This window comes from Argopecten irradians, chromosome 5 (assembly GCF_041381155.1).
Source record: "Argopecten irradians isolate NY chromosome 5, Ai_NY, whole genome shotgun sequence".
Taxonomy (NCBI): domain Eukaryota; kingdom Metazoa; phylum Mollusca; class Bivalvia; order Pectinida; family Pectinidae; genus Argopecten; species Argopecten irradians.
In genome coordinates, this window is record NC_091138.1 from 17,330,507 (window position 1) to 17,349,932 (window position 19,426).

The 19,426-nt window shown below is 40.5% G+C and overlaps 1 protein-coding gene across 1 annotated transcript; it reads left to right on the plus strand.

The window, feature by feature from the left end:
- Positions 1 to 74: 74 nt before the first annotated feature.
- LOC138324294 (uncharacterized) lies at positions 75 to 19,396 on the plus strand. Its single transcript, XM_069269375.1, has 11 exons — positions 75 to 1,785; positions 2,134 to 4,602; positions 5,028 to 9,044; positions 9,751 to 13,332; positions 13,558 to 15,555; positions 16,963 to 17,270; positions 17,567 to 17,631; positions 17,989 to 18,134; positions 18,330 to 18,512; positions 18,826 to 18,945; positions 19,371 to 19,396. Exons 1-11 carry the CDS (start codon positions 75 to 77, stop codon positions 19,394 to 19,396), a joined length of 14,625 nt encoding a protein of 4,874 aa, XP_069125476.1.
- Positions 19,397 to 19,426: the final 30 nt, after the last annotated feature.

Sequence of the window (19,426 nt, forward strand, 5' to 3'; positions counted from 1 at the left end):
AAATATCACTTTCTGGTTTGGTATACCTCTTTTAAAAGCTATGGGGTAACACATTAAAGTATTATCCAGTGGCAATGTTTTCAGGAACATCAGCTAATACATCAACCTCAACAAGAGTTTCTGACCCAACTACGAAACCGACACAAAATACACCTGAAATCATGACTTCATTAGAAGCCACATCAACGACGACATCAAAATCATCTACAATGACAGATGTTCCTAGAACATCGACTACATTCATGAAATCTACAATGACAGGTGTAATTGAAACATCGACAACACCATTGGAATCTACAACGACAGATGCTCATGAAACATCGACAACATCCGTTGAATCAACAACGACAGATGTCCCTAAAACAACGACTACACAAATGGAATCTACAACGACAGATGTAACTGAAACAGCGACTACACCAATGGAATCTACAACGACAGATGATACTCAAACAACGACTACACCACTCGAATCTACAACGACAGAGGTTAATGAAACAACGACTACACCAACGGAATCTACAAAGACAGAGGTTAATGAAACAACGACTACACCAATGGAATCTACAACGACAGATGTTACTGAAACAACGACTACACCACTCGAATCTACAACGACAGAGGTTAATGAAACAACGACTACGTCAATGGAATCTACAACGACAGATATTAATGAAACAACGACTACGCCAATGGAATCTACAACGACAGATGTTACTAAAACACCAACAACATCACTCGAATCCACAACTTCATTCTTGACATCTATATTGACAACTGCTACAGAGTCAACAGTTACCTCAGAATCAACACGAACCACAGAAATTACAGAGCGAACATCCTTGCCCGTGGCGTCAACATCAACAAAACCAACATCAACAACCCTGGCATCAACATCAATCATAACAAATACAGAATTAACAACCTCGTCCGTTGCGTCAACATCGACCACAACATCGACAGAAGCAACGACATCATCCAAGGCATCGACATCGTCAAATACATTTACGGAATCAACAGCCACATCGACCACAAATTTTGCAGAAACAACAATATCGCCCGTACCATCAACAACGACTACAACAGTTGCTGAAATAACAACCTCGCCCGTACCATCAACAACGACTACAACAGTTGCTAGATCGCCCGTACCATCAACAACGACTACAACAGTTGCTAGATTATCAATCTCGCCCGTACCATCAACAACGACTACAACAGTTGCTGAATTAACAACCTCGCCCGTACCATCAACAACGACTACAACAGTTGCTGAACTAACAACCTCGCCCGTACCATCAACAACGACTACAACAGTTGCTGAATTAACAACCTCGCCCGTACCATCAACAACGACTACAACAGTTGCTGAATTAAAAAGCTTGCCCGTACCATCAACAACGACTACAACAGTTGCTGAATTTACAACCTCGCCCGTACCATCAACATCAACTGCAAGTGTTGCAGAAACAACCAACTCGCCCGTAGTATCAAAACCGACCACAACTATTTCAAAATCAACAACGTCACCGCAAACACTGACCACACTTGTCTCGGAAGCAAAAACAAAAGTTCCCGTAACAACGACCCGAGTTTTCCCGGAAACGACTATCACTAATGTCTCTAAAACAACTACCACAACAACGCCATCAACAACAGACATAAAACAGAAATCATCTACCAAACAACCAACGACCACAACCCTCCCGGAAAATACTACTTCAACCTTGCCATCAACCACCAGAATAGCAACTTCATCACAATTGTTAACTGATACGGTAGTTGGTAAGTTCTGTTTTAATTTTCCGATAATTTCCTTACTCTTTTAAATTAACGATTTTGATTATCATTTTGATTAATGATTAATTTGATACCAGTGGTATTAACTAGCGTGATGTAGGGGTATGAAAGTTATCTATTTAGTCATATAATATAGGTCTATTAGCAATTTTATTTTTTAAAAATCAGTAATGAAATTTATAGCAAGTTATGCCTTTATATACAACAAAACTGGTACTACAGAATGATCTGCTGTTCCAGTAACAACTTCCATCTCAGCACTTTCCACGACGGCCACTACTTTTGATAATACTCAAACCACAATGTAACCTAAATCAACCATTATTATTCCAGAAACAACTACCTACACTATTCCGACAACAACTACCCTGACTGAATCAACTACTGCAGCCACAACTGAACCAATTACAATTACCTCTACTGAATCAATTACAACTACCACCACTGAACCAACTATAATTACCTCCACTGAACCAATTACAATTATCACCACTGTACCAACTACAATTACCACCACTGAACCAACTACAACTACCACCACTGAACCAACTACAATTACCACCACTGAACCAACTACAATTACCACCACTGAGCCAACTATAATTACCACCACTGTCCCGTCAACAACTACCTCCACTAAACCAACTACAATTACCTCCACTGAACCAACTACAATTACCACCACTGAACCAACTACAATTACCACCACTGAACCAACTATAATTACCACCACTGAACCAACTATAATTACCACCACTGTCCCGTCAACAACTACCTCCACTAAACCAACTACAATAACCTCCACTGAACCAACTTCAATTACCACCACTGAACCAACTACAACTACCTCCACTGAACCAATTACAATTACCACCACTGAACCAACTACAACTACCACAACTGAACCAATTACAACTACCACCACTGAACCAACCACAATTACTACCACTGTCCCGTCAACAACTACCTCCACTGAACCAGCCATGACAACCACAACTATTCCGGAAACTTCTACTACTATTACCAAAGACCCAACTACGACAACCACAACTGTTTTGGAAACTACTACCACCACAGAACCATCTACAGCTTCCACCACAGAACCAACCATGACAACCACAACTATTCCGGAAACTACCAACACTGAACCAACTACGACTACCACCACTGTCCTGTCAAAAACTACCACCACTGAACCAACAACTACAACCACAACTATTTTTGAGACAACTACCACTACAGAACCAACTACTACAACCATAAATATTCCGGAAACCACTACTACCACAGAACCAGCTACAACTACCAAAATTACCACCACTGAACAAACTAAAACTACCACAACTATTCCGCCAACAATTATCACAACTATTCCGCTAACAATTACCACAGCTATTCCGTCAACAACTACTACAACTATTCCGTCAACAACTACCACACCTGTTCCGCCAACAACTACCACAACATTACCATCCACATCTACCACAACTGTTCCAGAAACAACAACTACAACAGTACAATCTTCTGTGCTAGAAACAACAACTACAACAGTACCATCCACATCAATCACAGATGTGCTGAAAACAACAACTACAACTTCGCCTGCCACATCAACCACAGCTTTACCGGAAACTTCTACTAGCACAGAACCAGCTTCTACTACCAAAACTACAACCACTGAACCAACTAAAACTACCACAACTATTCCACCAACAACTACAACAGCTATTCTGTCAACAACAACTACAACTATCCCGTCAATAACTACCACAACTATTCCGTCAACAACTACCACTAATGAACCAACTACAACTGCCATAACTGTTCCACCTACAACTACCATAATTGTTCCGCCAAAAACTACCACCACTGAAGCAACTACAACTTCTACAACTGTTTCGCCAACAACTACCACAACTATTCCGTCAACAACTACCACTAATGAACCAACTACAACTGCCATAGCTGTTCCACATACAACTACCATAATTGTTCCGCCAAAAACTACCACCACTGAAGCAACTACAGCTTCTACAACTGTTTCGCCAACAACTACCCTAATTATTCCGTCAACAACTACCACCACTGAACCAATTACAACTACTACAACTGTTCCGCCAACAACTACCAACTCTGAACCAACTACCATAACTGTTCCGGAAACTACTTCCACAACTGTTCCGCCAACAACTACCATAACTGTTCCACCAACAACTACCATAACAGTTCCACCAAAAACTACCACCACTAAAGCAACTACAACTATTCCGCCAGAAGCTACCGCCGCTGAACCAACTCCAACTACAACAATTCCGCCAACAACTAAAAACGCTGAACCAACAACAAGTACAACAGCTATTCCGCCAACAACTACCACAACTGTTCCGCCAACAACAACCACAGTTGTTTCGCCAACAACTACTACAACTGTTCCGCCAACAACTACAACCACAGAACCAACTACATCAACCACAACTGTTCCACAACTAAATAGCGGTACAAACCCACCGACAACGACCACATCTGGTCCGGAAACAGGTACCGCAATTTTTTTCTCAACACCAACAATTGATCTATCATCAACTGGCACCACCTCTGCCGAGACAGCTACCACTACAACATCAAAACCACCAATTCCTACAATATTACCAATCACATCAACAGTTCCTAATGTGACAATAACATCATTCCCATCCGAGACGACTCCAACTGTGCCAACAACTACCACAGTAGCTTCCACAACGAATACGGATGTACCGAAAACAGCAACAGTGCCGTCTACTACAAGTCTTCTAGAAACAGGTATATCAACAACACCATCCTTACCGATAACATCTGATACCGAATCACCTACGACATCGATCAAAACTGATCCAGATCCAGATTCAACTACTGTCTGTCACTATTTCATCCACAATTACCTCAACGCTTCCGGAAATTACATCAGCACATTATCTGATGTCATTTATTATTATTATTATTATTATTATTTTTTATTTTTATTTTATTTTTTTTTTCTTATTTGATATTCTTAAACTTAATGCTTGCTTGATATTTGATTATTGTTGCCAACATCTGAAAACTTCCTAGAACAAGTATTTTAAAAACCGTCTTGAACTTTTTTGATGTATAATCAGCTAAAATTTAAAGTATGAAAATATTTCATGGGAATCAAATCTCTGTGACATATCTGCAACAACTTTAACAAACAACAATTAATTTTCCAGAAACAAATACTATAACAGTACCATCGACATCGACTCTTCAGGAAACAACAACTAAAACATTACCCCCAACATCGACATCTACATTACAGGAAACAACAACTACAACGTTACCCCCAGCATCGACCATTACTCTACAGGAAACAACAACTACAACATTACCCCTAACATCGACCACTACATTACAGAAAACAACAACTGCAACGGTACCCCCAACATCGACCACTACATTACAGGGAAAAACAACTTCAACAACACCTTTGACCTCAACCTCTACTGTACCGGAAACAACAACTACAACAATATCCTCAGCAACTACAACATTAACCCAAACATCGACCACTACTTTAGAGGAAACTACAACTCCAACAACACCTTCCACCTTAACCTCTACTGTACCGGAAACAACAACTACAACAATATCCTCAACAACTACAACGTTACCCCAAACATCGACCACTACTTTACAGGAAACTACAACTACAACGTTACCCCCAGCATCGACCATTACTCTACAGGAAACAACAACTACAACATTACCCCCAACATCGACTGTTACTGTAAAGGAAACAACAACTACAATGGTACCTTCAGCATCAACCACAGCTGTACAGGAAATACCAACAACAATAACATCTCCCACATCATCAACAATTGTACAGGAAACAACAACTACATCAGTACCTAAAGCATCAACCACAGCTGTACAGGAAATTACAACAACACCAGAAATTCCCACATCAACTATATATGTACAGTTAACAACAACTATAACACCATCTCCCACATTAACAACAGCTGTACATGAATTAACTACTACAACACCATTCCCCACATTATCCACAGTTGCACAGGAAGCAACAACTATAACCACACCATCCATATCAACCACAGCTGTACCGGAAATAACAACTACAACATTAACATCCGCATCAACCACAACTCTGCAGGAAACATTAACTACAACATTACCATCCACATCAATCACAGTTGCACCGGAAATAAAAACTACGACAGTGCCATCCACATCAAGCACGGCTGTGCACAAAACAACAATTACAACAGTACCATCCACATCAACCACAGCTGTACAGGAAACAATAACTACACCAGTACCATACACATCAACCACAGCTGTACCGGAAATAACAACAACAACAGTACCATCCACATCAACCACAGCTGTACCGGAAATAACAACAACAACAGTACCATCCACATCAACCACAGCTGTGCAGGAAACAACACCTACAACATTACCATCCACATCAACCACAACTGAACCGGAAATAAAAACTACAACAGCACCTTCCACATCAACCACAGCTGTGCAGGAAAATTTAACAACAACATTACCATCCACATCAACCACAGCTGTACCGGAAATAACAACTATGACAGTGCAATTCACATCAACCACAGCTGTGCTGGAAACAACAACTACAACAATACCATCCACATCAACCACAACTGAACCGGAAACAACAACAACAGCATTACCATCCACATCAACCACAGCTTTACCGGAAACCACAACTACAACAGCACCTTCCACATTAACCACAGCTGTGCAGGAAACAACAACTACAACATTACCATCCACATCAACCACAACTGAACCGGAAACAACAACAACAGCATTACCATCCACATCAACCACAGCTTTACCGGAAACCACAACTACAACAGCACCTTCCACATTAACCACAGCTGTGCAGGAAACAACAACTACAACAATACCATCCACATCAACCACAACTGAACCGGAAACAACAACAACAGCATTACCATCCACATCAACCACAGCTTTACCGGAAACCACAACTACAACAGCACCTTCCACATTAACCACAGCTGTGCAGGAAACAACAACTACCACATTACCATCCACATCAACCACAGCTGTACCGGAAACAACAAATACAACAGCACCTTCCACATCAACCACAGCTGTGCAGGAAACAACAACTACAACAGTACCATCCACTGAGCCAGAAACAACAACTACAACTTCACCTTCCACATCAACCACAGCTGTGCAGGAAACATTAACTACAACATTACCATCCATATCTACCACAGCTGTATCGGAAACAACAACTACAGCAGCCCCTTCCACATCAACCACACCTGCACCGGAATCAACGGCTACAACATCTCCCATATCAACCACGGCTGTTAAAGAAACAACTACAATATCACCGTCTACATTTACCAACGGTGTAGCGAAAACAACAACTACAATATCATCTTCCACGTCATTCATAGTTGTACAGGAATCAACAACTACAACTGTACCTCTCAAATCAACCACGGCTGTTCAAGAAACAACAACTACAACATTACCATCCACATTAACGACAACTGTGCAGGAAACAGCAACTACATCAGAACTATCCGCTGTTCAAGATACAACAACTACAACAGTACCATCCACATCAACCACATCTGTACAGGAAACAACAACTACAACAGTGCCATCCACATCAACCACAGTTGTACCGGAAACAACAACTACAACATTACCATCCACATCAACCACATCTGTACAGGAAACAACAACTACAACAGTACCATCCACATCAACCACAGTTGTACAGGAAACAATAACTACACCAGTACCATCCACATCAATCACAGCTGTACAGGAAACAACAACTACAACAGTGCCATCCACATCAACCACAGTTGTACAGGAAACAATAACTACACCAGTACCATCCACATCAATCACAGCTGTACAGGAAACAACAACTACAACAGTGCCATCCACATCAACCACAGTTGTACCGGAAACAACAACTACAACATTACCATCCACATCAACCACATCTGTACAGGAAACAACAACTACAACAGTACCATCCACTTCAACCACAGTTGTACAGGAAACAACAACTACAATATTACCATCCACATCAACCACATCTGTACAGGAAACAACAACTCCAACAGTACCACCCACATCAACCACAGTTGTACAGGAAACAACAACTACAACAGTACCATCCACATCAACCACATCTGTACCGGAAACAACAACTACAACTTCACCTTCCATGCCAACCACAGCTGGGCAGAAAAAAACAACTATAGCAATGTCATCCACATCAACCACAGCTTTTCAAGAAACAGCAACTACAACATCACCTTCTATATCAACGGCAATTGTACCAGAAACAACAACTACAACAGTGCCATCCACATCAACCACAGCTTTTCAAGAAACTACAACTACTTCATCTCCTTCCATATCACCGACAACTGTAACAGAAACAACAACTACATTAGTACCTTCCATATCATCCACAGTTGTACAGGAGCCAACAACTACAACGTTAACATCAAAATCAACATCAGCTGTACCACAAACAACAACTACAACTACACCTTTCACATCAAACACGGGTGTTCAAGAAACAACAACTACAACAGTACCTTCCACCTCAACCTCAACGGTCCCGGAAACAACAACTACAAACACCACTTCCACATCAACCACAGTTGTACCGGAAACAACAACTACAACAGCATATTCCATATCAACCACGGCTGTTCAAGAATCAACAACTACAATATCAACATTTACATCAACAAAGTCTGTACCGGAAACAACAACTACAACAGCAGCTTCTACACCGACCACAGCTGTACAGGAAACCTCAACTACAACAACACCTCCCACATTAACCACAGCTGTTCAAGAAACAACAACTACAACGGTACCTTTCACATCAACCACGGATATACTTGAAACAACGATTGCAACGGTACCCCCAACATCGACAAATACTCTACAGGAAACAACAACTACAACATTACCCCCAACATCAACCATTACTTTACAGGAAACAATAACTCCAACAACACCTTACACCTCAACCTCCACTGTACCGGAAACAACAACTACAACAGTACCACCAACATCGACCACAACTCTACATGAAACAACAACTACGACAACAACTTCAATATCATCTTCTACAACAACAGTACATCATCCTTCTGATGCTGTTGTTGGTAAGTTTTGTATAAGCATTATCTTTATATAAATATGTGTATGGGCATTTAGCCACAGTGTTCGTAAGCTAACTTATTTAACTTTGGTGTTTATGTATCGCAATTAAGCTATATCAAGCATGGTCATCTCTTGAATGGGTGACCGCTACGTGTTGTCTCTTTAGTCTCTGCACGTTACATTTGGTAGCAGGGAACTGTATTGGAATCCTGTAGGACTGGGACTGGTTGGTAACTAAGTTGGTGAAGTTATGAAGCGGGACCGCTATGGCAACAACAGAGACAGTTTTGTGTGCTGAACTTAAAGATGCCAGTTTGAACCCATATAGAATTCGGGAATAACCCAGTTGTCAAGGAGTATTAAGATCATTATTGGACATGAGTACATTGGCCGCATAGTCCTATAACTTGCATTTGTTGTACATTTTAGTGCCATGTCTATGTATCGTAATGTATCGAGGGCTCTCTGGTAGTTCCGTTTATGCACTCCGGCCTCTGCAAAATATACTTTCCCTTAATGGTATCGCATCATTTTCAAGTTTAACATATCAGCATTTATTAAGCAAGGCAATCAACATTTGATTCTTCTTAATTCATTAATTAATTCACTATGTTTCTTTTCATAAACATTGTCAATACAATTTCGACTTGAATATGAAATGTTGTTTAAAGAAAAGCTGGTTTTAAATATCAACAACTTTATCTGCAGGTTCTGTTGCAACCACAACTGTTCCAAGAATCACTACTACAACTGTACAGGAAACAACGTCAACAGCAGCACCATCTACAACAACCACACCAGTTGCGGAAACGACATCAACAACAGTACCATCTACAACGACCACAACTGTTCCGGAAACAACATCAACAACATTACCATCTACAACGACCACAACTGTTCTGCAAACAACGTCCGTAGCAGTACCATCTACAACAACCACAACTCTTCCGAAAGCAACATCAACAACAGTACCATCTACAACAACGACAACTGTTCCGGAAACAACATCAACAGCACTACCATCTACAACGACCACAACAGTTCCGGAGACAACTTCAACAGCAGTACCATCTACAACGACCACAACTGATCCGGAAACAATGTCAACAGCAGCACCATCTACAACAACCACAATTCTTCCGAAAATAACATCAACAACGGTACCATCTACAACGACCACATCAGTTCCGGAAACAACATCAACAGTAGAACCATCTACAACGACCACAACTGTACAGGAAACAACATCAACATCAGTACCATCTTCAACGATCATAACTGTTGCGGAAACAACATTAACAACAGTACCATCTACAACGACCACAACTGTTCCGGAAACAACATCAACAACAGTACCATCTACAACGACCACAACTGTACAGGAAACAACATCAACATCAGTACCATCTACAACGACCACAACTGTACAGGAAACAACATCAACAACAGTACCATCTACAACGACCACAACTGTACAGGAAACAACATCAACAACAGTACCATCTACAACGACCACAACTGTTTCGGAAACAACATCAACATCAGTACCATCTACAACGATCACAACTGTTGCGGAAACAACATCAACAACAGTACCATCTACAACGACCACAACTGTTCCGGAAACAACGTCAACAACAGTACCATCTACAACGACCACAACTGTTCCGGAAACAACATCAACAACAGTACCATCTACAACGACCACAACTGTACAGGAAACAACATCAACATCAGTACCATCTACAACGACCACAACTGTTCCGGAAACAACATCAACAACAGTAGAACCATCTACAACGACCATAACTGTACAGGAAACAACATCAACATCAGTACCATCTACAATGACCACAACTGTTCCGGAAACAACGTCAACAGCAGTACCATCTACAATGACCACAACAGTTCCGGAAACAACTTCAACAGAAGTACTATTTACAACGACCACAACTGTTCCGGAAACAACGTCAACAACAGTACCATCTACAACGACCACAACTGTTCCGGAAACAACGTCAACAGCAGTACCATTTACAATAACCACAACAGTTCCGGAAACAACTTCAACAGCAGTACCATTTACAACGACCACAGCTGTTCCGGAGACAACGTCAACAGCAGTACCATCTACAATGACCACAACAGTTCCGGAAACAGCTTCAACAGCAGTACCATTTACAACGACCACAACTGTTCCGGAAACAACGTCAACAACAGTACCATCTACAACGACCACAACTGTTCCGGAAACAACGTCAACAGCAGTACCATCTACAATGACCACAACAGTTCCGGAAACAACGTCAACAGCAGTACCATCTACAATGACCACAACAGTTCCGGAAACAACTTCAACAGCAGTACCATTTACAACGACCACAACTGATCCGGAAACAATGTCAACAGCAGCACCATCTACAACAACCACAACTCTTCCGGAAATAACATTAACAACGGTACCATCTACAACGACCACAATTGTTCCGGAAACAACTTCAACAGCAGTACCATCTACAACGACCACAACTGATCCGGAAACAATGTCAACAGCAGCACCATCTACAACAACCACAATTCTTCCGGAAACAACTTCAACAACGGTACCATCTACAACGACCACATCAGTTCCGGAAACAACATCAACAGTAGAACCATCTACAACGACCACAACTGTTTCGGAAACAACTTCAACAGCAGTGCCATCTACAACAACCACAACTGTTCAAGAAACAACGTCAACAGCAGTACTATCTACAACGAACAAATCAGTTCCGGAAACAACATCAATAACGGTACCATCTACAACGACCACATCAGTTCCGGAAACAACATCAACAGTAGAACCATCTACAACGACCACAACTGTTTCGGAAACAACTTCAACAGCAGTGTCATCTACAACAACCACAACTCTTCCGGTAATAACATTAACAACGGTACCATCTACAACGACCACAACCGTTCCGGAAACAACATCAACAGTAGAACCATCTACAATGACCACAACTGTTCCGGAAACAACGTCAACAACGGTACCATCTACAATGACCACAACTGTTCCGGAAACAACACCAACAACAGTACCATCTACAACGACCACAACTGCTCCGGAAACAACGCCAACAGCAGTACCATCTACAACGACCACAACTGTTCCTGAAACAACGGCAACAGCAGTACCATCTACAACGACCACAACTGTTCCGGAAACAACATCAACAACAGTACCATATACAACGACCACAACTGTTTCGGAAACAACGTCAACAGCAGTACCATCTACAACGACCACAACAGTTCCGGAAACAACTTCAACAGCAGTACCATCTACAACGACCACAACTGATCCGGAAACAATGTCAACAGCAGTACCATCTAAAACGACAACAACCACAATTCTTCCGGAAATAACATCAACAACGGTACCATCTACAACGACCGCATCAGTTCCGGAAACAACATCAACAGTAGAACCATCTACAATGACCACAACTGTTCCGGAAACAACGTCAACAGAAGCACTATCTACAACGACCACAACAGTTCCGGAAACAACATCAACGACAGTTCCATCTAAAACGACCACAACAGTTTCGGAAACAACGTCAACAGCAGCACCATCTATAACGACCACAACTGTTCAAGAAACAACAGCAGCACCATCTACAACGATCACAACTGTTCCGGGAACAGCATCAACAGCAGTACCATCTACAACGACCATAACTGTTCCGGAAACAACGTCAACAGCAGTACCATCTACAACGACCACAACTGTTCAAGAAACAACTTCAACAATAGTAACATCTTCAATTACCTTCACAGTTCCGGAAACAACATCAACTGCAACACAATCTTCAACAACCACAACAGTTCCGGAAACAACGTCGACAACAGTACCATCTACAACGACCACAACTGTTCCAGAAACAACAGCAGCGCCATCTACAACGACCACAACTGTTCCGGAAACAACATCAACAGCAGTACCGTCTACAACGACCACAACTGTTCCGGAAACAACATCAACAACAGAACCATCTACAATGACCACAACTCTTCCGAAAATAACATCAACTGCATCACTATCTACAACGACCACAACTGTTCCGGAAACAACGTCAAAAGCAGTAACTACGCCTGTATCAGAAATAACTTCAACAGTTGTACCAATAACAACGACCATTTCGGAAACAACAACCAGCAAAGAACCATCAACCACAACGGAAACAAAAACTACATCTAGCCCATCCACTTCGACCACAACTACAACATATCCTGTTGTTGGTAAGTTTTGTGTGAATGTTTTATTCCTGTCTAATGACATTCCTTTTGTTGAATTAATGTCCCCCATTATGTTGTCTTTTGCTTGGTAGATTCGTCAAATGTATATATATATAAGTACCTATTTATTATATCTATCAGTGCCAAACTATATTTGTTACGTTTATCGTTAATACTATCATCCTATTCTTGAGAACGAGCTTTGTCGGCATCAATATATATCTACAGGTTCCAGCACGACCACAGGTGTTCAAGAACCAATTGCAATAGAAGGACTATCGCAAATAACAACAACTGTTCCGGAAACAACTACAACACATGAACTATCGCAAATGACAACAACTGTTCCGGAAACAACTACAACACATGAACTATCGCAGATGACAACAACTGTTCCGGAAACAACTACAACACATGAACTATCGCAAATAACAACAACTGTTCCGGAAACAACTACAACACATGAACTATCGCAAATGACAACAACTGTTCCGGAAACAACTACAACACATGAACTATCGCAAATGACAACAACTGTTCCGGAAACAACTACAACACATGAACTATCGCAAATGACACCGATTGTTCCGGAAACAACTACAACACATGGACTGTCGACAATAACAACCACCGTTCTAGAAACAACTACTGCAGAAGTACTACTTGAAAAGACAACAACCGCTCCAGAATCAATTATCACTATTCCGGAGGCAACTACGACAATCATACCGTCTACAAAGACTTCCACTGATCCGGAAACAACTACAACTATAGAGTCATCAACGTTTCGAGAAGATACGTCAACAGCGGTATCACCAACAACAACAATTGTATCCACTACAGGGACTTCATATGTTCCTGAAACATCTACCACACCAGTATCAACGATTTCAACTGTTGCCGAAATAAGTACCAAAACAGTGTCATCTACATCGACTTTAATTATTGCTGATACAACAAAAACACCAGTATCATCCGCGACGCCTACAACTGTTCCTGAAATAACTTCAACAACCATATCACACATAACGACAAGATCTATCCATCAGACTCTTCTAACAACAGAACCACCCACATCGACAGCAGCTCATATGGAAGGAACTTCCACAAACGTACCGCCAACTTCAACAGTTACAGAAACAACTACCACTTCTCCACCATCCGCAACTACTACATCTATTACCACAACAGAACCATTCATAACGACAACATTTATTCCTGAAGTAACTACCTCTATAGTACAATCTCCGACGACCACAGCTGTTCATACAACAACTCCGACAAAGGTACTGTCCACATGGACAGCAACTGCTCCTCAGTCATCCACAACCACTGCGACTTTTTCTGATACAGCCGCCACAACAGGGTCATCAACAATGTCTAATTCTGTTCCGGAAAACACCACCAAAACTGTACTATCCAAAACGACAACGACTGTTTCTGATACAACCGCCACACCCGGGTCACCCCAAACGAGTTCTACTATTCCCGAAACCACCACAGTCGTGCCATCAACAACGACTAATTCTGTTCCTGAAACCACCGCCAAAACTGTACGAACAACAATGACAACGACTACTCCTGAAACAACTTCTACAACAATGCCATCAACAACGTCGAGTGTTGTTCCGGAAACAACCGTCACAACAGTGCCATCTACAACAACTTTTCCTGAAACAACAGCTACTACCGTTTCTGAAACAAATGTCACAACAGCTCCATTAACAAAGGATAATTCTTTTCCTGAATCAACCCCCACATCAGTGTCTTCCACAATAACTACTCATCCCGAAATCACTACCACAACTGCACCATCCACAGCTACTACTCTTGTTCCCGAATCAACCGCCACATCCATTACTACTGTTTCTGAAACAACAAGAGCGCCATCAACAACGACTACCTTCGTTCCAGAATTAACCACAACTGCAACCACTCTTTTTGAAACAACCGTTACAACAGCACCATCTACAACGACTACTACAGCACACTCCACAACGACTTCAACTGATGTTGAAACAAGTACCATTACAGTGCCACCTACGACGACTACAACTGTTCCCGACACAAGTACTTCTACACTAACATCTACCACACCAGTAATTGATCCGGGAGCAACAAGCACCACCACAACGGTCCATAAAACACCTTCCACGACTGCCACATCCACAACAGATTATCCGGAAACATCAACACTAGTACAATCCTCATCTACTACAGGTGTTGGTAAGTTTTGTGTTATTTTGGCGTCATTTAATTGTATAATTTCTCAGGAAGAGTCAAGTAGACATCTGGTTAAGCAATCATAGCTTAACTAATATAGTTGTGGTTGAATACGAATCCAATCTAACAAAAGTGTTCTAAATATGGTCGGAACTAACACTATTTCAAAGAATATGGTTTTATTCCGTCCACGGGTGCCATTACCTTCATCAATAAGTATTTAGCAGTCGGAATATCTTGATCCACCCAGTTAGCCAACGAGATCAAACGCTGTACATAACACTTTGCAACAGATCATTTAGCACCTGTGTACTCAGTGTTGGCCAGTTTCAATGAACTTGTCTATTGCGGGTTTCAACTGAATCCGAGATAGCAAGCGCTTCATCCGAAGGAAACAAATACAAGAAAATACCGAGAAAGCCAGTCTGGACCTGACCTAATCCAGAATTATGGACCTGACCTAATCCAGAATTAGTTCCAGCACAAGGCATTTATCCCGAAGTTCTCAATTACTTTGATAGTGTGGTATTGCGGCAACATCGAAGAAAAAAGAAACGCCACCCAAAAAAACTACATTTGAACAGCTTTTAACATTTATCTCAACACTTACATAACAGTTTTCGTCAAAGGCAGCCACAACGTATATGGAAGGACCTTCAATATCAATTTTAACTCTCGGAGGAAATAAACCTTGGTATCATCTATGTATTAGTCACAGACTGATGCTCATACGACAAATGAAAAAAGAAACAATACTTGGTACATCTCTTAGTAACGGCAGCCTACCATTTGTTGTGTTACCTGCTATGAGGAAAACAATTGATAACAGGAGAACACAGGACCCTCGTTGGATATGTTATTAAATGTTGATGTGTTTGGCTTACGCTTTGAGGATTGAGACGAATTACTAAAAAATATCGAGACATTCTGATAACGTGTTTTATTTGTTATGCATAGCAGTGTGAGCCATAGCAAGTGTAAATGTGAGCAGTGCATGACAGAATGATAAACATGTTTATCCCATTTCACAAAACCCATGTGATAAATTCCATAGCAGTTGGCGCCTCTGATTGATCAAATCTAATATCTCTTGATTCCGGTTGGCTTTCAAATTCGAGCTACTTTTCATAGCGCATTTCCTTTTAAATAGCATTGTAGTTACTGTATAACAGGTAGTTGTTTATTCAAAGCTAAAGTTATGGTATATTACTCTCGTTAGTTAATTATCAAATTTCGAAGACACTCACTAAAGCTGGTCTCTTTTTCTAAATTTGAAAATTAACTAACGCGAGTGTGATAAACATGATAAACAACAGTCAAGCGTTGGCGAACCTCTATTTCTAATAGTGACATAAAGTCTACCTTTTTAGTAATTATATTTAATGTCTACTTTTGGTTGCCCATAAATAGATACAACAACGGTAGCACTACCCGCAATAACCACAACGAACGCACCAACGATTGGGACAGCTCCAAACCCCACCATTGCGTTGCCAGTTACTACGCTTGCTGGGCAACTAGCGACTACGCCAACATCACCACCAATGACAACACTAGCTTTGCCTGACGTAACTACCAAGACAACGACAACTGCTGAGAGTACACCGGAAACCACCCAGTATTTATCATCCATAGCGTTGGTAGGAGAATGGGACGCGGCGTATAGTGACCCTAACTCCGTGGAATACCAGGAACTCATGCACGCCGTTATAGCATTTGTAAGTTTGTGCCTATTGACACATATCTTTATTTTCTGATATATTTATTTAATATTTCATCCCGTTGAGTGGGGAATTCTTTAAACCTATATTCCCAATGATCATTGCCTTAAGTCCAGATTTCAGATTTGAGTAGATAGGGTTACCCTGTAACTTATTTAAGAAAGACAAAAACGTCGTCTTACTTGAATTAAATGATGTTATATCAGTAAAACAGTACATGAAAAGATTGTCTCTCCTTTGATGACAAAAACGAAGTACACAGTATCATTTCATATGATGCTTATTACTTTCAGATAATGCAGTTGTATAGGGGAGCACAGTTTGATGGCGTTATCAGCATTACGTTTGTGAATTTTTCGTAAGTATGGTATCTCTAGTAATCTATCAGGTGTCAGTATCTTGGAAAGTAAGGATGTTTGACAACATTGTTACATTTATATAGTTATATTAATCGATTATATGGGTCAAAGAAATACTATCAACTGTACCATCCGGGTAACACAGAATCCTTACAAACTTATTTCTGTAGGGTATGAAGTACTCCAATAGAAAATATGGGGCAAGGTTGCAATCTCAAAACTTTACGCTAGATTTTCTAATGTGTCGCAGTTGATATCTCGATAATACAGTATAATTCTGGATTCAAAAATGCGAAATAATCGATTTCTTTGTTTAACAACAGTTTGTAAATTACATTCGGTTTATTGTTGTTTAGACCTGGTAGTATCAAAGTCGACTACGAAGTGGTTATGGACTACAAACAGGAAGAAGTGGATACACTAAGGGATGCAATATGGGCTGCTTATGGAGACATTGATTTCCCGTCTATGTTGCTAAAAGAGGATGAAATATCATTCATGGGTATGTAACTTCCATGTATAAAGGACTTTTCTTTGACTGTTACAAAATATTAATATAGATATTTGTTTTACATGGTACGCAAAAAACAATGGCTTTTAAATTTTCGAGCATTTTATGCATCAGTTTCGGCTTGATGAACACACGATACAGACGAAAGGTGGTTATTGTTTTACCACAAATCACATTAACATTCAGATGAGAGCAAGCTTGCCGAGATCAATGAGCCAGGCTCCATCGACACATCTCCAACTGAGGCAGCCACACTTGACTTGTGCGCCTTACATCCTTGTGCGGGCGAAGCAGTTTGTCATGTCGTTAGCGGCACCGCCATATGCAGATGTCAAATGGGATATTTCTATAACTTTACCGGCTGTTCTGGTGAGAATTTTTTTAATAGTTGCCACTGTAAAGTTTTTTATGGAAATCCGTGGATCAATCACATTTGAATTCCGATGCGTTGAGATACATGTACTGCCTAGTTGAATTGAAGTTTAATCGCTATCAACAATCATTATTTGGCTTTTACCTTCGTTATTCTGAAATTTGAATAATTGGGACGATTATTTTTTTTTAATTTACCAACGATTTCGATGTTACCGAATATCACGGTATTTCAAAATCAAGTAGATATTTTTGTACTTACATTCTGATATTCAAATTTAATGATAATTGCATTGTAATAACATTACAGATGTGAACGAATGCCTGGCCGCCTCGGCATGTCCATATCATTCTGATTGCGTCAATAATATAGGCAGTTTTACATGTCAGTGTAAATCTGGGTTTGTTGTCTCGGCGGGAGGTTGTGAAGGTATGTAAAGTAACATAAGCCGACAAATAGTTAAGAATACATTACTGAGTGGTTAGCAAACTGAGTTATACAGCTGTTTATTAGTGATGCTTGAAATTGCTAACTTTTCCTAAAAGATAGAACACTCAAAGACTTTTAGAATGTAGATGAACATACATTATATTACATTCAGAATATTACACAATTAGGTATTTGGTAAGTTAGAATTGTCCTTAGAAATCTACATAAACTATTATCTCATACGATGTCCGGATATGCATGTTTGTTATTATAATTAATCCAAAAGCATTGTACATATAAACCCATTTGTATAAAAATTCACCAGGCTAGGAATTTCTACAATCATTTTATTTTCCATTAGTAGGATATTGTCCCAGCTTTGGCATGTTTAATACAAGTAAAACAAGATTGTTTTGTGTTACCAGGATTTGATATATGCTCAGAGCTTTGATTTGCAGCTTCTTTAATTAATAGTGTAATA